Consider the following 20081-nt stretch of genomic DNA (forward strand, 5'->3'; position numbering starts at 1 on the left):
AATTGTGTGCTGGACTCAGAGAAAACTGCTGGATATTAAATTAAGCGCTTTCTTAAACTAACAGCCAGCTGCACCACAGCAGCAGCAGCAGCAGCCTGTGCAGAATTTCCTGGATGTTGCAGCTGCAGTCCAGAGTAGAAGGGTAATATATGAGACAAGAAGAGCAAAAACGACATGTTTTCAGAGGAAGGCCAAGAGCTTGTCCCTCAAAATGAATCATCATCCATTGTTTGGAAGAATTTAGGATTTAGGGCAAGTGATGTTAAAGCTACTATAAGGAACTTTTGTTGACTTTGGAGGCCCCTGTGGACCAAATTGGTAGTGTTTCCACTATAATACCCCCAAACTATGATGTCAAAAATGAAGTTATCTGAATATCTTGTCTGTAACTTTGGCTGAAAAAGTGTAAACAGGCTTGTTTCATCTGATATTAAGGAGAATTCAACCCAGTGGCAGCCATTAAGACTAACTATATAGAAACAGCCAGTCTTCTCATGGATGGTCTTTGCTTGTGTTTGCTTTAAACAAGAAGAAATCATATGCAAAAGTTGCATCTGCAAAAGAGACTTTTGTCTGCACTGCAAAGCCATCACAACTAACTTGTTCAACCACCTGAATAAACGCCACAAACTGCAGTGCGATGAATACACGAAGGCCCTGACAAATAATGCTGCTAACGTTACCTTCCTGAATCCCTGTCCTTAACCAGTGTCAACTCAGACATCCATAATGGCGACCATGTTATTGTATGAATGTTGCACAACATCAAATGAAAAGTTTTGCTGCAATTTTAGTTGTCTTATTCTCCTTGTAGGAGATCCACTGTGAATAAGGGCCGGTCTTATTTTGATGCACAGATTTATACATCTGCAAAATGTAGCACAACACGGAAGTGAAAGCAGGGCTCTGTCTATTTAAAGGGGGCACAGACTGTATATTCAGTAGGTTGAATTTCTATTTACTGCTCCCCACAGTCAAGGACGCTCAGGCAGGCTGCAGGAGCACAAGATCAGCACAACATTGTATACATTGTCGATGTAAAGCTTAACCTGTTATCCTGAAAACAAAACGCCCACTGCTCTGAAAATACACACTCTGGAGTTGGAGTTCAGTGACTGCCTGCCAGACTGCATTAACATGTTGCTCAGTTCAGTCATTACAAACTTTGGCATTAATTTGAAAGTGAAACAGGAAAACAAAAACACAAGTTATGGGCCAGAATAGAAATTTCAAATGAGGACCGCTCGGCTGTAGCATTGTTGTTTGAGAAGCAAGTATTTCAACTTCTTCTGTTTCCTTAATCTCTGGTGACAAATCATGGTCATTTTATGATTAATTACAGTAAATATATGACAAATTTCCCCCATAACCGTGCAGCCGTGCAATTTCCTCTCATTTCTCTCCACTTTACCTGCCGTCCTTTTGCCGCACAGCAACATGAATAATGCCAGCAGGGAAACAGTGTTGGGTAACACCGGAGATACAGGTGGCTACACAGAGTAAATTCACCTAGCGTCTCTTTTAACCCCCCAGAAGCCCAACACAGCATCCATTAGGACTCAATGAGGCCTGAAGCGGGAGGAGCAGCTGTCTGAGCCCTGACGGGGATTTCCTGTGTCTGACACGTTGAGCCGAGGGGACATGAACTCCTACCTTCCTTCTTTTCTTTGTTCCTTTCTTTCTTTCTTTCTTTCTTTCTTTCACACAAAGTATAATTAGAACAAGAAAGTACATGAGACAGCAAGATACAAATTTGCATATTTGCACATTTTTATTGAATTGTCGGGCTGTTCTGGTAATTCTTTTCATCTTGCCAGAATAAGGTTTTAGACATGAAACAATTAATTACACAGACTGTAGCGTTTTGTCTTGATCATTGTAATATCTTAATAATAGCTGCACTATCATAAGGTGTATTTGCATAATTAGTAATATCCTGTTTGTTCATACAAATCATTGAAAATATTACAGAAAACTCTTCTTCAGACAACATTTTTCACAAGGCGTTGCAGGTTAATGAGTATTCAAATCATTCCTCTTGACATTTCCCTCATGACAAAGGGTGCAGTACGCAACCCTCGTTTCCAACATTTGCATAATCTCCCTGTCATCCCTGTGCTGCTGTGCGCTATCTTTGCCCTCCTCCGCCTCCTCCTCTGCTTCCACCGTCATTTAAGAAGAAAAAAAAAAAAGATTAATTTAAAATTAAACATCTAGCTAATCTAAGATTGCAGTATTTGAGCATCAGATTTGGGAACACACAGGGAAAGCACACCAAGAAACGAAACCAAATATTGTTTTACAGATATTTGTGGCTTCATTTTATAGGTCTACCTGTGATAAATTCTCCCAGCACTTTTCATTTTAAAGCATGCCACCACCTGACTTTGTAAAAAATCCACTGAATTCGATTACATACAGGGATACAGTAGAAAGGTGTGCAATATCCACTTGGAAAAAAATCACACTACTTTTCACAAGGTGAGAATAAAATGACATGGAGTGTCAGCCTCCATTACTGCAGAGGACCGTACACTCTCTAATAAGGACACTGGAGGCACAGCAGCTTTTCACAGAGAAGAATAAACAGAAAGAAATCTACCGAGGGCTGAGGAAAGGCTCAAGCATCAAGGACGGTCTTGCATTTCAAGGGTGACAACAGCAAAACATCATACTTTAAAACTATTTTATCCCTCTTTTCTTGTAATCATCCTACATAATGACACTACAGCTGTAATCCCAGGCGGCGGTTTGATAGATGTTACACAACGGGAATGACCCAAAATGAAAACAGTTCTGCGTCTCAAAGGTGGAACATTTCAGCGACAGTCCACGGGTGAAATGATGTCTGCCATTTGAAAGACTGTCCTCATGTTGACACTATTCAGCAAATTGCCCAAATTCAGGGACTGACACACTTTGGAGACCAAACCAAACGGGTTCTGTATGTGGAGCCGCATGGTCGAGCATTAAACATTCATGCCCGTCTTCCCTCTTCTGCATCTTCACCGCTGAGAATCCTTGTACTGGATCTGCTGTGTCCTCTTCCAGTGCAAATAAACAAGTGAATAAGCGAAAGCTTTCTTCCACTGACTCTATAATTTGTAGTTTGAGAAGATGCTGTGTTTTGGTACAACTACACTTTTTCCTGCGCGGCTTCCTTTTGAAAATGGTGTGACTCATCAATAATACTTTGTTCAAAATATAAAAAGTAAGATTTTATAACTTGACAAGTCGCTCAAAAAAATACCTAATTTTAAGATGATGCTTTTGTATGCAGTGCACAGTCACCATGGTTACAAGGAGGCCGGTAGCCTACAGTTAGACACTGGTCTGAGTTTTCACCTCCTCAGCACTGTGGCTCAAGATCATCTAGACAGAATACCAATGTTGGTCTGAATGTTGGTCGGTTTGTTGGTTGACTGCTTTGATTCAAACTGAAATATCTCAACAACATACGGATTAATTGTCACAGGCATTACAGGATGAAGCCTACTGACATTTCTCTAGCGCCACCATGAGGCTGAAAGTTGTGGTTCTGATCTGTTTCTCTGACGCTGTTGATGCACATGTTAATGAGCGTATTTCTGTTGTCTGTCATACACATAAAAGTGTCACAGTGTTTCCCACAAGTTTTTCCTGGGGACCCACTTTCTAAAAATGACAAACCATTGTGACCCAGTTCACAATAAGCTTTATCAATGCATTCTGGGAAGAGTTCATTTGTGCATAAATGAACATTTCTGTCCGTTTTATTGCCGTTTTATTTCCACACCACACTATATTATCTTGACACTTGAGTGAAAATGTAGACATGTTAAAAGTTTAGAGAAGTGAATTCATTTAGGCTGAGTGAACAGCCCATCTCATTGTTTTTATTTCCTCTTATCAGGAAAACAACAGTGGACATTTCAGCCTGAATGAGAAAAAATAAATGCTTTTAGACAGAATTGACAAGCTCTTGTTTTTCCTCACATCAGTACATAATACATATGCAACAATATGTACATTTTAAATGTTTTATAAAAAAAAACTGTGCTGTAGATAAAAATCTTAAATTTGCAAAATTTCTTCCATACTCTTATTTTTTTGGGGACCCAAATAAAATCTCCCGTGACCCACCTGTGGGTCCTGAGCCAGCTTACATGTACGTGGTCATATTTAAGAACCTTTCACAAGGTTCTCGTTTTAAAATGTGCCGGATGAAAACATTAAAAAGTCAGCTAGGGACGAACATCACAGATGACTCAAAGAGTTCAAGCATTAGCATTAACTTACATTAGCTAGCTAGATTTATTAAATCTGCCAGCGAAAGTCATCAATTTAAGCCGATAAAATCCACGCTCGTCAGTTAGAAAAAAGAAGCTGTTTTTTTTTTTTTTTACTTCTCTGTGGAATAAAAGAGCGAGAGTTTCACTTATTTCCAGTTTCGATGTTAAATCTTCCACTGTTATCACTGTAATATGTGAAGTGTAAGAATTGAAAACTTGACAGACATAGCAACAGTTACTAAGGAGGGTCTGTCAGCTAATCAGAGGCTGTGTTCCTGACTGGGCACATACATGTGACACCTCTGATTTCAAATGCATTGTGCAGTGAAATAACATGAGACTGACGATACATGAACCTACACCGTGATGGTAGGCATCACATGGCGGCGGTGTTGTCATCACAGCCCCAACTTTACGGTTGAATTCATTTGTGACGCAGGTACTCAGTATGAGGTCAACTGATTTGTTGCTTCACAGTCAAAACAAACCCAGAGACTTTCAGAAAGTTGCCATAAAAGACGAGAAAAAGAGCAGTGGCTTGCCAAAATCCCCACTCTTTTGGAAGGCGGTTGAGCATGGCAACACACAAAGTAAAAATTAAGTTATCATCTCCTCTTAGCAGATTGCACATCTCCCGTGGGTTTAGAGTAGGACCAAACACAAAACTTCCCGCTGACAGAATATCCACAGGAGTCATACTATTTATTCATAGAAAAAAAAAAAAAAATCTTATCCAAAACAAATGTTGAGGTCAGTGAAATGCAAGAAAGTTGAAGGCAGCATTCAGAAAGAAATCCATAGAAAAGCTTAGCTGAGAAAAAAAGGTAGATGGTGATGATTTAGCTTCGAAAATACATATGTTGATATTAATGCATCACTGCTTTGTTATCCTCTGATTTGTCACCCACTGAAGAACAGCCAAAAAAAGCTGTTACTACTGGATTTAAGGAAGCCTGGCTGTTGATGGATGTGAAAATACTTATAAAATGAGCACCGCAGAAGTTGTTTTGTCAGAAACGCTATGTGGATTATCGGAACTCTGTCAAAAACACATTGTCTTCATTTTGAGTTTGAACATTCATGGTTACACATTTGCACTGATCAGTACAAGACTGCTGTATTCAGAAGGAGGAAAAACTGTCATCCGTGCTTTTCAAAACACAGAGATTCTTTTAACTCCTCTTAACCCTGTTGTGGACTTCATGCACAGAAGACAAGGTCATCCCAGCAGAAACATGTCCGTCCCCCTCCATTGTCTTAATTGTTATTCTCGCTCTTTTCAGCACAGGTTCATTCTTGCTCTCACAGAAACACCAAAGGTTATTTGCAGCCTCCTCTGAGATATCGACTGCCCAAGTGTCAAACTGTTTCCGCTCCACGGTACAGATACTCAAGTCCAGCCAGTCTGATCAAATACTGTGCGATTTTCCAGTTTAATTCGGTTTCCACTTGAAAGCCCAGGGAGGCCGGATCAAATGATATCAGATTTATTCGCCAGCAGATCCTTGTGTCATAAAACATCTAACACAACACTTCAACATTCACACCACCACCCCAAAAACCACCCTCATACACACTAATGAAATTTACGAAAATCTTTGACTAAAAACAATCCACCTGTAAGTATTAGTCTGTGCTCTGCTGAATGTCAGACATGCCTTATTTAAATCTTTTCCCTTTTGCCAGGAAGCAAATAGACCTACAGAGAAACTAAATGGATATTTGAATGGCTGGACTACATTTGATATTTTGATTATTCTTTTTTGTGTCACGTTATGGGCGAAATTTTTACATCTGTCCTCCAGCTAGCATTAAGCAGGAACATTAAACTGCAGGGCGCTGTGAAGAAAAGGCCAAATTAAAAATATCATAACGTCCATTTACGAGCCGGAGACCGGCTGAGGACTGTGCTGGAAATATAACTGACTGTTACCAGGGAAACACTGACTGCAGTATGTTGATGTAAGGACCTCACATGCATATGGTCTGTTGGTCAACACAGCAATCTGCTTCTTTTCAGTGCTAACATCTCGGCCACAATGCCCTCGAGAACAAATAAAGCACTAATCTCAAAGATAAAGAACTTTTTTTTTTTTAAGGAAATATTAACTATAAGGATCCTGAAGTTATTATCCATATTTTCCCATCTTTAAAAGGCATTAAAACAGCTTTTATCACATTTGTCGAGGCAGCTTCTGTAGGCAGTGGCCTTTGTTGTAGACAAACACAGATGTTTGATTGGTGTGCCTTGGCTGTATGTCTCTGTCTGGTATTGTTTGGAGATGTTTGGTCGGATTTGTCATGTTCAATTTGTGTTTGTCCGTGTTTGAAGTTTGGTCAGTTTGCCGTCCTTTCAAACAGACAAAAACCCCGACAGTATGCATATAGTATGTGAATTTTCCTACCTCTCCTTCTGATGCCTACCATGAGACCTTACTTAGGAAAAAATACAAAATGGTTGTAAACGGCAAGAGGCAAATAAATTTTCAATCCTGTTTGAATTCAATCACCAACACCAACATCGCTGTCCCTCTTTTGGATTGACGGGTCTCTGTGTAATTAATGGCAAAATCCAAATCCAAATTCACTGACTACTGCGCACACTTTTTCAGAACGTGAGGGATTTTCACAAGGTTCAACATTAATGTGTTTTTTTCACTTTCAGGATCGGGCAAGTAGGTCAGAAATCTGCTTGCCCAAAGCCAACTTTTACTTGCCCCTGTACAAATTATTTAATTTATTAGCAGTTATCAGATAACAATAAAGACTAAAGTTAATTGTCATGCTTAACCCAGGGCTGCAGTTTAAGATGTCATAAAATAGTCCAGCGTGATGCCTTTAAATGTCTTGTTTTATCAGCCAATACCCAAAGATACTCAGTTTAATATGATAAGAAATGGACAAAAGTGGGAAATATCCATATTTGAGAGGCTGAAAACAGCATTCTGCCATTTTTGCCTGACAAATACTTTAATTAATTAATTCAATTAATGAAAGAAATAGCTTAATACTTTAATTCTTTTTTGCACCTTGCCCAGTCAGGCATGTTGGCCATGGTGAGCTGCTGGCCCGTGTCTACATGGCGTATTTTCCTTTTTTTTTTCTGATGTGCGCGTGAGCCAAGACTCCAGTCATGACTGCGGAGGAGACCAGAGTGAAAAACGTTTTTAAAAGTGTAATAGATACAAATATGTGCTAAAAACCAAAGGAGCGATGTCAAACTGTGCAACAGTGGCAGTCATAAGAACTTTCAAGATATTGTTGTCAGAGAAACAACCCACGTGTATGTTTTTTTTTCCAACGGCACAGATGCTTCATCCCAGCGCCCTGCCAACGCCTTTCTGCCAGGAAGGGGAAAAAGAAAGCTATATGGACATCATGCTGCATAGTTTACAAACTTTTAGAGCAAACACTTTATCACCTATGATTTAAGACATTTGTCCCTTTACTGCAGTGGAAGTTCTGCTTGTAAAGTGAAAGCTAGTTGGCCTAGTTGACTGATGTTATTGACAGTTCCTGCACAGTCTGGGTTGTTTTTGTCCTGTGTTATCACAAAGAGGGTGTTAAGCTAGCCTTAGCTGTCTCTGCTCTCTCTCTTTTGTGAGTGATGTAATAATGCTGAACGACCAGATTTCCAAAACTCGCAGCAGTAGTCCTGTAACCTCAGTAACATACTGAGTTATGTTGCCTCATGATTCAGTTCATGTCAGATGGAGACATGAAGTACTGTAGTGTGTTCTCAAATTACCAATGTGACTAAAAAGTGGCTAACTATGTTTCATGCCCACGCACACACACACACACACACACTCACACACATATTGCATGAATCAAAATATGATAACGAGAACTGTGAGTCAAAACCAATGATTTAGTTTTTCACAAAATAAATAAATGTGCCATTTAGTTCAATAAAGCCACAGAATCTCCATTATTTTTATCCTGCTTCAACATGGCCAAATTTGCCATTCAAAGCTGAAATCAGTTTTCCTCCACACAAAGCCGCAGAGTGAAAACAGGCCCAGTCTGACATTAGGTGGGCGAGACTGCTGCTCAGTATGGCCTTTGGCTGCTTAATGAGATAGAACATTTGGCCAGTTCTGATCTGGCTGTTTTATTATGTGAGCAGACAACTGCAGAACCCATTTAGCAGCCAAATACCTGTGGCTTTGATTTTGACAGAGCTGCCTGCTTGTCCTCTGTGTCTCTCCTGTATAATCAATCAAAGCCTGAATTGGAGGAGAACACATGGGACTGAAACAATACTTCAGCATGTAGAAAACAGACGTTTGTAAATGTTTAGCGAAAATCACTCAAAGTCGTCAGATTTAAGGGAGCTGCCGAGGGGCTGACTTGACAGATACTTGTCTAAATTCTTGTTTACAATTGAAAGGCAGTGAAAAGAGCGCAGTGTTTGTCTCTAAACAATGATTTCGCCTGCGTGGTTGACAGTTTTTGGCTGATATGCTGTCATCTTTTATTGTCAGGTGGCTAAATCAAGTGACAGTGAAATTTAAGAAAGTGTTCCAAAAACAAGAGTTTGCTAAAAAGTTTAATTCTTTCCTCGGTTGTGCTTCTTCAAGTTTCCTAAACAACTTTTAGAATCAAATGTTGGTAAAGACAAATGTTTGACCTGATGTGTTGAGAGTCAAAAGTAGCAGCCTCCTTTTCTTGTAATTTATATTTGTCCTGACATCTCGTTACTTTTTCTAATTTATAATTCATGTTTGACCTCGGGAGTCATGCTGAACTGTGAAATGACATCACTAAATGCAATAATGTGAGAGACGGAACAGGTGAAATAAGGAGAAGTTCGCAGGGCTTTAAGCATTCATGACTCAGTTAGGGCTTGATTTAATGAAAGGCTGAGTGAGTGTAGGGAGGAGTGAACTGAGGCACCTTTAGGGATTCTTCACCTGCCTCAAAGTGAGACATTTTGAGCAGCAGATCCAGAGACATCTGTGTGGAGCTGACTGTATTAAGTTTTCAATGTCAAAAAAACTGCTTTTGTTTGCATTTGTTTATCCCTAAAATGCATTGTATAGTACAACCTTTAAGGCCTACATACATTTTTCAAAACTTTTCATATCTAATAAATTTCTTATTTTGATGTTTTGAAACCTTTTTTTTTTTTTTTTTTACACCAGATTGTTGTCTCATTCTAGTGCATTACAGCAACCAGCTGTTACTCAATTATTTCCACCTCTCAAATCCAAACAAATCCTCTATATAAAACTGTATTTTATTTCCATAAAGCAAAGATTGGAACAGTTAAAATGCAAATATAAAGTAAATTAAACTAACATTTTGTCAGTCTGGATTTCAACAAGGTACCTACCAGTTTGTCGGGGATTCATTTGAGAGTCACTTTCCTCCCGCTCATTTAAAAAACGATTCCAACCTCTACATGACTGTAGAGGCTATTGCTACCAGTGAGTACCCAGAGATTTTCTACTCTTCATGTCTGTTCTTTATATGGGAATTTGGGACTTCTAAAGAGCTGAGGCTCATGCCCAAATATTTAAATTTATATGCAGGGTTAAGCCTTAATTAGCATTAAACACCAGTATCTTTAAAAGTATGGGGGAAAATGAAAGAATGTGCTCCAAAAAAAAAAGAAAAAGCTCAAATCATAGTGGAATTGTCGTGTTGGGATTTGAGTCCCCTTTACAAGGACTCTCAGGCAAATAGGCAGCTGAGCTGGACAGTCTGGAGGCCTCTGCAGTAGTAATCTGCTGCTGGTGCTTCTCCAGGACGGCTGATGACGGGCAGCAGCTAAGAGCTGGCAGGGAAGAAAGGGACGCTGCGGCGCAGAGAGTACTGGACATGTCGGTAGTGATTACATTCTGCTTCAGAGGGGGTCAGGGGTCAGACTGAGCGTGTGCCGGCAGCTTCCTTCGCCAAAATGACTGTAGTCCCAACACTGTAATGCCAAGTCCTTATGTTGCTCGGGGCGAGGTCTGCAGCCTCACTTTCACACTGTCACTGCCTCTCAATATCTAGAAATCTAATTCAGCTCCCGTCGATTGCATCTGCTGTATGCACTTGTGTAGCAGATACAAGCATTCCCCAGAGATAAGAGTTGGGAGCTGAGTGCAAAGTCAGATATAGTCAGATACGAAGTCAGTACTTGGTTTCATCTTTATTTATATTTCCTCACACTATGTGTGCTGTTGTGCACCAATATACCTAGACAAATAACTTACATGCGAAAATCTACTTTGCAATAAACCTGATTCTCATTTCAGGAAAAATAATTAAGATTTTAGCATCAATCATACTCAACAGTCTCTGTTTTATAAAAAAATAAATAAATAAAGTAGCAGTAAACATTTACATCTCTCTGGAACAAACATTTAAAAGCAAAGAACACTTCTAAGTAGTGTGAGTATCAAAGGTCTTTCCAAGCTGTCTAGTGCTTGAGCAACAGAGGAAAGATACCTCAGGACTTACTTTTTTGGACTGGACTTTTATTTTACCACAGACAGTGATGGACTCAGGTTGTTGTAGGGATGTAGGGCTGAAAGTCGTGATATATTTATGGGGAAACAGTTCCAATTCCAGGTTTAGATAAAGTTGTTTTATTATGTGACTTAAAGTACAAAAACTACACCGCCATAAAAATACACAGGGGAACTATTAACTGTTTTCTAGCATGTAGGGCAGCCTAATTCATGTTTTATCTATCATAGGGCCATTAGAGAGGGCATTTTCGTGGCATTTCTTTGAACAATGGGGCACCAAGGAAGGCAGATGCCCCCCTCAAGCCCACCAGTGAACCAGCCGTCTCTTTCTGTTTGCTGGCTAGTTTCCACAACATGTTTTTTAAATGGAGACTTACTAACTCATCAAATGCAAGTGAAGGTTCTCCATACAATATAAGCATATAACAACACACCACGCTGTTTTCAAAGTTACATCAAATGTAGCAGAAAGTGTAATGAAGTAAATCACTGAACCACTAAATAAATCAGTTTGTTTACGTTATAAGTTTGCATTTGAGTGTCTGAATTGCCTGTCCAATCACAGAGAAACACCTTCAGTGGTTCACAAAATGACATCCACGTAGCGAGAACCACTTTCACAGTCATCGGTTTAAATGAACTCTGGGATGCTGGTAGGAATGTTTGTTGAAGGACTCACCGTCCTCTCGAGACTTTTGAATGAACGCGTCGACGCCACTTTCTCCATAGTTTCCCTCAGAAGCTACGGTGGAGACGTAGTTCCAGCGCATGGCCTTGACGATGTCCACCATGGCCTGGGCCTGGTAGGTGTCTGGGGGCACCACCCTGGAGAAGAAGTCGTAGCGGGTGTTATCACTCAGCTCCGGAGCCGTGGAGGCGTAGCTCACCTGAGGGATCTGTGAGAGAGGAGGAAAAAGGAGAAGAGCGAGACGCGGTTTAACACTGTGAATAATACACTTGAAGTGTAAATCAATTATCCATACAGCGGGAAGGTTGCTTGCAGTTTTTCATGTACGAATTCATGATTATAATATGACACCTAACATCTGCTGAAATCTTGACTGCTCCTTGGTTGTTATTCACCCTCTACAGTTGGCACTCCGTTGCTTTAAATAGTCCTGATGATCACAGGCTTAGCTACGATACTTTCTGAGAAGTATTTTCCACATCAGTCAGGCAACACTAATCTGTTCATGGATTCACAATTCTCACTAACATAATGTGAGATTTATTTGGTGTTGAAAAACATATATGCAAAAGATGATCTGTCTCCAGTGCTGCAATAATACCCAGTGTTCTTGTCAGAAATCCCAAAGCAACCATTGTTAGTAAGAAAGGCTGTAGTTGTGTTACCAGAACAGAAACAATCAGCGCAGATCTCGGCCAGGCAGCAGATGGTGAAGCACCTACTGCAATGCCACCACAACTGTCAGACACAACAAGCAGAGAAGTTTTGTGAAGCGTGTGAAAAGTGTTTTTTTGTATATTATAGTCACAATTTTCTTTAAGATTCATAGAATAATGTAATGGTATTATAACCAAGCGTCATGGGTTCATCTAACTGTATAAACTTAATGAGGAAATGATAAACAGGAAGTCCAAAATTCTCAGTGTAAACAGTGTTATATATTTAAAACATTTTATTTATTTAAAACATTATTATTATTATAAAACAGCGCAATCAGTAAAATAGGTTTATAAGGTTTTTCAAAGATTGTGAATCACCTCAACCACAAGAGGCCCTCGAGAATACAGTCATCAGTGTGCACAAAAAAAATATAAGGCTGATGGGTCTGGTAGTATGCAGGTACAGACAGAACTGACAGTAGCTCACACACGCAAACACACACACACACACACACACACACACAACCTATCACATGAGATATGAAGGTCGAATTTTGAGAATTATATGATAGGATGGCAGACAAGGAAGTCAAACTTATTAAACTGATTTAGATAATCTTGAGATTGTTATTAAACAATGTCAGAATATTATTTTAATAAATTGGTTTAAAAAAATACATTTATAAGAAGTAAAAGCAGCTATAGATGGCAAATGAATTTTTCAGAGTTCTGCCTGTCTTCACTTGCCGCTGTTATAAAAGGTTTAAGTCCCTCTGTTCTTAGTTTCACAACAGAAGCCTTTGAGAAGCCGCCTCTAGCAGGAAACTCTTAGTTGGGATGTAATCTCAACTTTTGCTTGCTCAAGTTGTTTCAGATTTATGGCTGTCACAGCTTCTGTGATCTTCCTATGGCTTCTGTGCCGCACAGTTAGGAAGTTAACTGACCAGATTTTATGACATTCAATAATGTGTTTCATGGTTTAACTTCAAATATGGTCACACTTTTAATGCTGATGCAATTTTTTTGTCCTGATTCCCCATGGCTGATAAATTCAGGCAGCAGAAGGCAGAGTGGCAGCTGCTTTAAACCAGAATAGAGTCTGTGTGTGAGTGGGTAGGTGAACATCTTTCGGTGTGCAAGAACCAGGCCAGTATTAAAGTAGACTGCTTGTCCTTAAGCTACTCCTGCCTTGTATAAAGGTCTTCCAAGAAATCACAGATCGTTTGTACAGTCAAAACACTGAAAACAACACACAAATGAAAGGACATGATGTTGGAAAGCAAAAGAAATAAGGATGACAGTTTGGTTTAGTTTTTATAAATCATAATTAACTTTCCATTCCTCAAATGGAAAGTTGCTCTGAGGTCTGAGCTCTGTGGCGAACAAAAGTTTGTGATTTATATGCTTTATTCGGGAAGATAATCTTCTCCACTTTTATGATTTTTGTGATTTTTGAAGTGTAAATGCAAGTGGCCAAAGTAAAAGCAGTGTTCAACATTAATCATGGACCAGTGCCCCGTGGTCGCAAAAAGTTGCACAAAATTGATGTTCCACAAACATCCAGATTCTTTTATGCTGAAAACAGGGAACAGTACTCATCATCGGCCAGCGAGTGATGTGTCGGGTTCACATAAGTGTAGGTTTACTGAGATTATTCAGACTCTTAGTGTGATACTTACAGAAGAACCAGAAACACAAAAGGACAGAATATGACACATCAAAGGATGTGATATACTGCAGCGTGTGCCACAGCTCATTTTTCATTACAAACAAGAAAACAGAAGTAGACCTGCAGCTAACAGTTATTGTCAACATCAAATAATCTGTTGATTATTTTCTTGAGTAAGCGATTAGCATTTTGGTCCATAAAATGTTACAAAATGGTGACAAATGTCGATCAGGATGTCAACCCAAAGATGTTCTATTTAATGTCATAGAGGACCAAAGTAACCAGAAAATATTCACATTAAGAAGCTGGAATCAAATTTTTCTTTCTCTTTTTTTCTTTAAAAATGACTCAAACCGATTAATTATCAAAATAATTGGTGATGAATTTGATAAACGATTGATAAGCTCTAAGTAATTACAGCTCTAAATACACCATTAATGGGAAAAGTGGACAACAGAAGTGTCACAGTTAAAGAAGGCAGTGTTAAGTTGCCTTAAATTGCCTTTTCCGTATTGTCTTTATACAAGTTTACTTTTGGGCCACATAAAATGTATTTTGGCCACCAAATTTTGGAGCTTAGTAAAGTTAGGCTACAAACTAAGTGTTCAGCATTATGACATTTAATGCCCCTGACAACCTCTATATTCTCATTTAGCCATTTGTTTGCAACTTCTTTTTTGAGGACACATAAAAGCTTCAAAATTCACGAGTGGTGAATTTACAGATGGATTTTATGTCCTAGAACAAAATGTAATTATCGGGTAAGCTCGTGTTTAACAACAGACCTTATTTCAGGCATCTAATCAAAAACCCATTGAAAAAACCCACTGACTTTGAGAAGAGGGACCAGTGGGTGCATATATGCTGACTCATTTCTCTTGTTTAAGGACTCATTCCAGTCTCACTCTGTATCCGTCAATTCTATAAGTTATATTGGTTTTTCTGAATCCTTTCAATACAATTTGAATTGCAATGACATGTTTTTTTTCCAATGAGATCAAAGGGAGATCTAAATGGTTGACTTTGACGGTGCCTTTTCATCTGATGACTGACACATGAATGAAATGTTGCTCATCCTTTCCAAATACTGTTTGTCATGGCACCTCAGCGTTGCCCTGTGGATTTTGACAAATGCTGTCACCTTTGAGCATCCCTCTAGAGATGCAGGGATGTGTGGATGGAGGGATGAGCTGAATATGACACTGAAAAACACTTTAGAGGAGGGGCTGCACAATTAATCAAAAAATATTATCAAAATCGCAGTGTGGGAGAGTGCAATATCCAAATAGCACAAGCTGCTATTTTTTGATAAAGGAAAAACGTGTGAGAAAACAGCATTGTAATGAGGCGCTGTAGTGCTGGCCGACAAATCTCCTTCTCCAGATGTAGGAAAACATGTTTGTTTGCTACAGACCCCAACAAATATCATACCATCATGATTTTAATAGGGTTTTTTTTTTCAGTGAAAATGAAAATTGTGATGCAGAAATGACAATTCCCACTAATTGTGAGTCATATTGACATTGCAATTACCATATCATGCAGCCATCCTATTCTGTAGTTTGTTAGAACAACAGTTTTTGATGGCGTCTAAATTTATAGAATATCAATAAGACGTAACACGCTGTACTTTTCTTAAAGTAATACAGTATTAAATTAGACAAAAACTAGAAATATTATGTTCTTTACCAGGCATTATTAGGCCCTTATTAGACATTTTAAGAGGTTAATTAGAGATACATTACAACAGAAGTGTATGGTAAGCTAAATTGTATTGTTTTCCACAGTTAGATCCTTATTAGACTTTATTAGAGGGTAATTTGGGACATATTACAACAGAACTGTACTGTAAACTAAAGTGAAATACCATACCTGTTTCTTTGGCTGCTACTATACAAACCTAATCTATGTATTCACCCATAGACAAAACTTTCCTCTGCCTCTATAATGTTGACCTTTCCTTAGAAGAGCTGCTTAATACATAATTTTTAAAAGAGGAAGTAGAAAATATGTGATTTCACTTTAGTTTGCAATACAGTTCTGCTGTAATGTGTCTCTAATTGCCATCTAGAGTTTAATAAAATAAAGTGCAACTTGTGTGACTTTATACAGTATCTGCTGTTTAGAAATTTTAATTTGAAAATAAAAAATGTATGTTTGGGAGGAAACAGGTTTTATATCTCCCCACTTACAGTACTCGCATCCAGCAATGCTACATCAAAGTAAACTTTACCCACCAACAGTCGTGCTTTACCAATATTTGCTCGACTAAGTGCAGACAGACCGCTGTGGAAGTGATATCGTCCCTTCCTCCCTCCCTCACTTCACACAGCGGAGGCCTTTGATGTAGTCAGCTGTAGTGCTGCACTGATCCCGCTACTACTGTGCCTCCCGCCTGTCGCTGTAGCCTGTGCGAGGAGCACAGCTGTTCAATCTGTGCCCATGACCTCAGAGCTCCGAACAACTCGTGTAACTCAACACTGATGTTCTTTTTGCCACGGGGATCCAATGCGTAAAGCCAGGACAAGGGGCAGCGAGTGCACCTCATGTAATGAAGGGATGTAAAAGATGTCCTCCTGTGTCATGTTATTGTAATATTTTAGGGTTGTGCTTCACTGGAGGCTTGGCTTTATAGGTAATGACTTGTGATACGGCAAACATGCCAGTCAAAGGCAGCCTTATTAACTCGATTCCCTTTAGAAGGAGACAAAAGGCAGAAATGGGAAATCTGTGTGTGCGCGCTAATGGGCCGTGTGCATGTTGCATGTCAGCCCACCGGACTGACGGCGCTCACTTGTCCCAGGCCATCACACTGTGTGCCGTGTCCACACAGCATTTCTGCGCCGCTCATCTTGTTGTGAGCTTGTGCAAATTGCTCTGCTCCATGAGCTGTGAGCACTGAATAACATCGACGTTGGAGGCTGACATGCTTCATGCACGTGTTCCTCTGGGATGCACTTAGAGACACAGACCTTGACAAGGTCTGTGGCATGTGTGGAATCTGCACCCTGCGGACTGGCAGCAGTCAGCTGACTTGCTGGTTTAACACATGGTGCTAGCAGCATGCTAAGATACACCTGACCTCCAAGTTTGCTCACTTTATGCTACAATGGTAAGCAGAACTTTTCTCCCCTTACATCTGTGTTTCTCTCCCTCTTGGAAGCAATAAAAGTGTGAACGCTTTTTTGTTTTTTTCACACTGCTTTGACGTCATAAGAGGGGATGTAGCAGACTGAATTTCAAGTGTTGTGCAAAGGTGTTTGGAGGGTGTTAATGATGTCTCATTTTAGATTATTTCAATGTTCTAGCACATAGCAGCACAGTGAAAATTAGCTTTTTACCCATTTGCACCTACAATTAACTTCTCAATTTCTGTGTCAGAGTGATAGACGTGCATATATGTTAAGTAAGTACTGTATGATCTGCAGAATAAAATAGCAGGTGATGGAGCTAGCACGTGTATAAAGATGTGTGGGGCTCCTTCCAATGCAACTCTCCTCTCAAAACGGGCTTTGTAAAACACAAAGTAAATGAGACGATCCCCACCAGACCACAGATGGTGAAGCACCTACTGCAATGACACCATAAATGCCAGATGCAACCAGTGAAGATTCCACCAACATTAACATGACCCCTACATTCATTGTTTCGAGCTGAAACAACATTACAAACTGAAGCAGGTGTTGATCACTTGCAGTCCCTAGTGGCTGAAGAAGAGTGCTCTGTTTTATACATCAATTGACGGCTGACTTCTCAATCAAAAAAGATAATTGCTGCCTCACAGTTGTATGTCTCTGCCCACCAGTAAAGTTACAGTTTATATCCATGTCTGTCCCGACTCATGTAATGCATGTAGTGAAGACTTTGAAGGAATTAAAAATGGAACTTCCGACTATATTGACCTGTAACTTTGAAGAAATTGACTAAAATGTATTGAATGTATTTTTTGGCAAAATGGAAATTATCACTACACGTCTGATTCCAAAGAATAATTTCTAGAGAGAATCATGCTGTCGTTACTTGGAGACAGAGGACTGATAGAGGACTGACCATTATGATGTCACAGTGAAGTCGACTTTCAACATTTTGGATATAAAATGTTACCACCTCAGCATTTTATCCCATAAGATATGTGTGTATAATTTTGTTGTAAGTACCACATGAATTCTAGAGTTATGGCCAAGTTTGAAGAAATTTCCTCAAGACATTATTAAGATATTCACAAGAATGGGATGACTTGAAAACTTAATGCCTGTGGCCACAGCTGAAGCACTGAGCCATTAAAAAAAAAGGTTTTTCAAGGTTTTTTGAAAATTTCTGAATCACAGGGGTCCTTCAGGATATCGTAATGAATGTGCACAATAAAAATCAAGCCGATTGGTCCAGTAGTATTTGGGATTTGCTGCGGACAAGCTGCAGGCTCGCTGATCATGCACACACTCATGCAGGTTGGTGCTGGATTAATAATAATAATGTCATGAAGACGACTCTACCTGTGAGGTCTGTGCCTTTTAGCTGATAGCAAGTTTGCTTGCTGAATTCAAACATTAACTGGGCTTAGTAATTGAAAATTAGATTTAAAAGAATGTGCCATTTGCCAGTGAAATCTTGTGATACCAAATATAATATTTAAGTTTTGACCCTGGTTTTAAATCTCTCCCTATTTTTTGTGTTTTAATTTTTCTGCTGTCATGTATTGTGGTGCTGCCGTGACGTGTCGAGTCCCATATTTGCCAAATAAGTGGGAGCTGCAGTGAAGCTCCCCAGTGTTGTATTTTTCACCTGAGGGATTTTCACCGCTGTAACAATCACACAATTTCAGCATTCTGTCAAGAAGCGGGACAGGCAGAGCTTATCATGTTTGTGTTGGCGAGATTTCTTGCTCACTGGACTACAGCGATAGTCCTGAGCAGTGTGCTTCCTCTAATAGAACACAGTCACTTCTTAGCATTGACTCAAGAAATTAAATTCCCCAGCAAAGGCCTCCTCTGATCTCCCTCAAGAGAATCAAAAGAAAGAGGGATTGGGAGGAAAAAATAAAGACGTGATGGGTTGTGAAAAGCGAATGCGCCATACACAAGCAAGGAGAGAATATCTTGGCAGGGGCTCGATGTATGAAAGCCGCACTGTGCAACTGTGAATTCAGGATGGCTCACTGTACTCGCAGCCAGCCTCACTGGTAAAGATCTTAGTAGGTTGTTCAAAAATGTTCTCATGGCTTTATTTTAGTGATGCTGTGTGCACTTCCCATCTGTTCAGGCTGGGACTAAAGCAGCTGAGCTTCCTGTCCTCTGATGTGAGCTGTTTGTGACCCCAGCACTTCATACAGAGTGTACAAATACATTGTGTCCCCCCAACAAGTTTGTAGACGTGCTTTAATCTGCACCCCCTCACCCCAGAACTATCCATTTAATTGCTAATGGGCTTGGGAAATATGCTTAATTGCTGTGATGTGAGTCTCAAGCAGATTTTTGATGCAGATTTAATGTTCAAATCACTTGCTTTAAATAACTGTGCCTTTTTAAAAATTCAATGAGCTCATTTGGCACTGCATCAATGCAGGAGTAATGATGCTCATTAGAACTGTACAGAAATATTATACATCTGTACTGTTTGCTGGGAAAGAAAAATCAAAAGCTTTCGTCAGGCCCTGGAAATGTTTCAGTAAATACTTCCTGCAAATAAGTTACCAGTATATTTTTAATCTGTGAAAACAGAAAGAAAAAGTTTTGCATAAATTAACTCATGCGTCTTGCTGACAGTTACTCAGGACTGCTGTTGCTGCGTGTGACATGTTGGTATTTCATTTAAAATTATTATGAAGTAAAATAACAACAGCAGTGGCTGTGATATGTGATGTTTTCAGCACATTAGATTCCGCTAAAACCATGAATTGCTCGAGGATGACAACTGAGAGTTCACTAGACCCCTCCCCTGAACACTGATCAGCCAATCAGAGATCAGCAACCGTAATTAGGCACAGCAGCTCGGTCAAGGTTTGGATTTCTCTATAGAACCAATCATGTTTGTTAACAATAACTTCCAGGTAGAAAACTTGGCAGAGACATGTTAAATGTTTTCTATTTTCATGATGTTATTTCAAATTGTGTAGTCCTATATCTCATTCATCTTACATCCGTATTGTATATGCTTTCAAATCATTAATAACACTTTAACTAATGTTAGCTTAGAGACTTCTTTACCTGTTGGGCCACAGACTGAAGTTTATCCAAAACTAGTTTATCACCAGCAGAAATGTCAGACAGGTCAAACCACCGTGTTCAATTCAATATATTCATTTAAACATGTAGTGTGCAGTGCAAGATGCAA

The 20081-nt window shown here is 39.5% G+C and overlaps 1 protein-coding gene across 1 annotated transcript in view; it reads right to left on the reverse strand.

Moving 5' to 3' along the window:
* Positions 1–20081, reverse strand: part of LOC146324947 (metabotropic glutamate receptor 4-like) — a 257298-nt gene that overhangs the window by 67913 nt on the left and 169304 nt on the right. The window contains exon 3 of the mRNA XM_084720616.1: positions 11415–11631. Coding sequence (XP_084576742.1) covers positions 11415–11631 — 217 coding nt within the window. The remainder of the gene's footprint in view (positions 1–11414; positions 11632–20081) is intronic.

This window comes from Lutjanus erythropterus, chromosome 6 (genome assembly GCF_056507025.1).
Source record: "Lutjanus erythropterus isolate fLutEry1 chromosome 6, fLutEry1.hap2, whole genome shotgun sequence".
NCBI lineage: Eukaryota > Metazoa > Chordata > Actinopteri > Lutjaniformes > Lutjanidae > Lutjanus > Lutjanus erythropterus.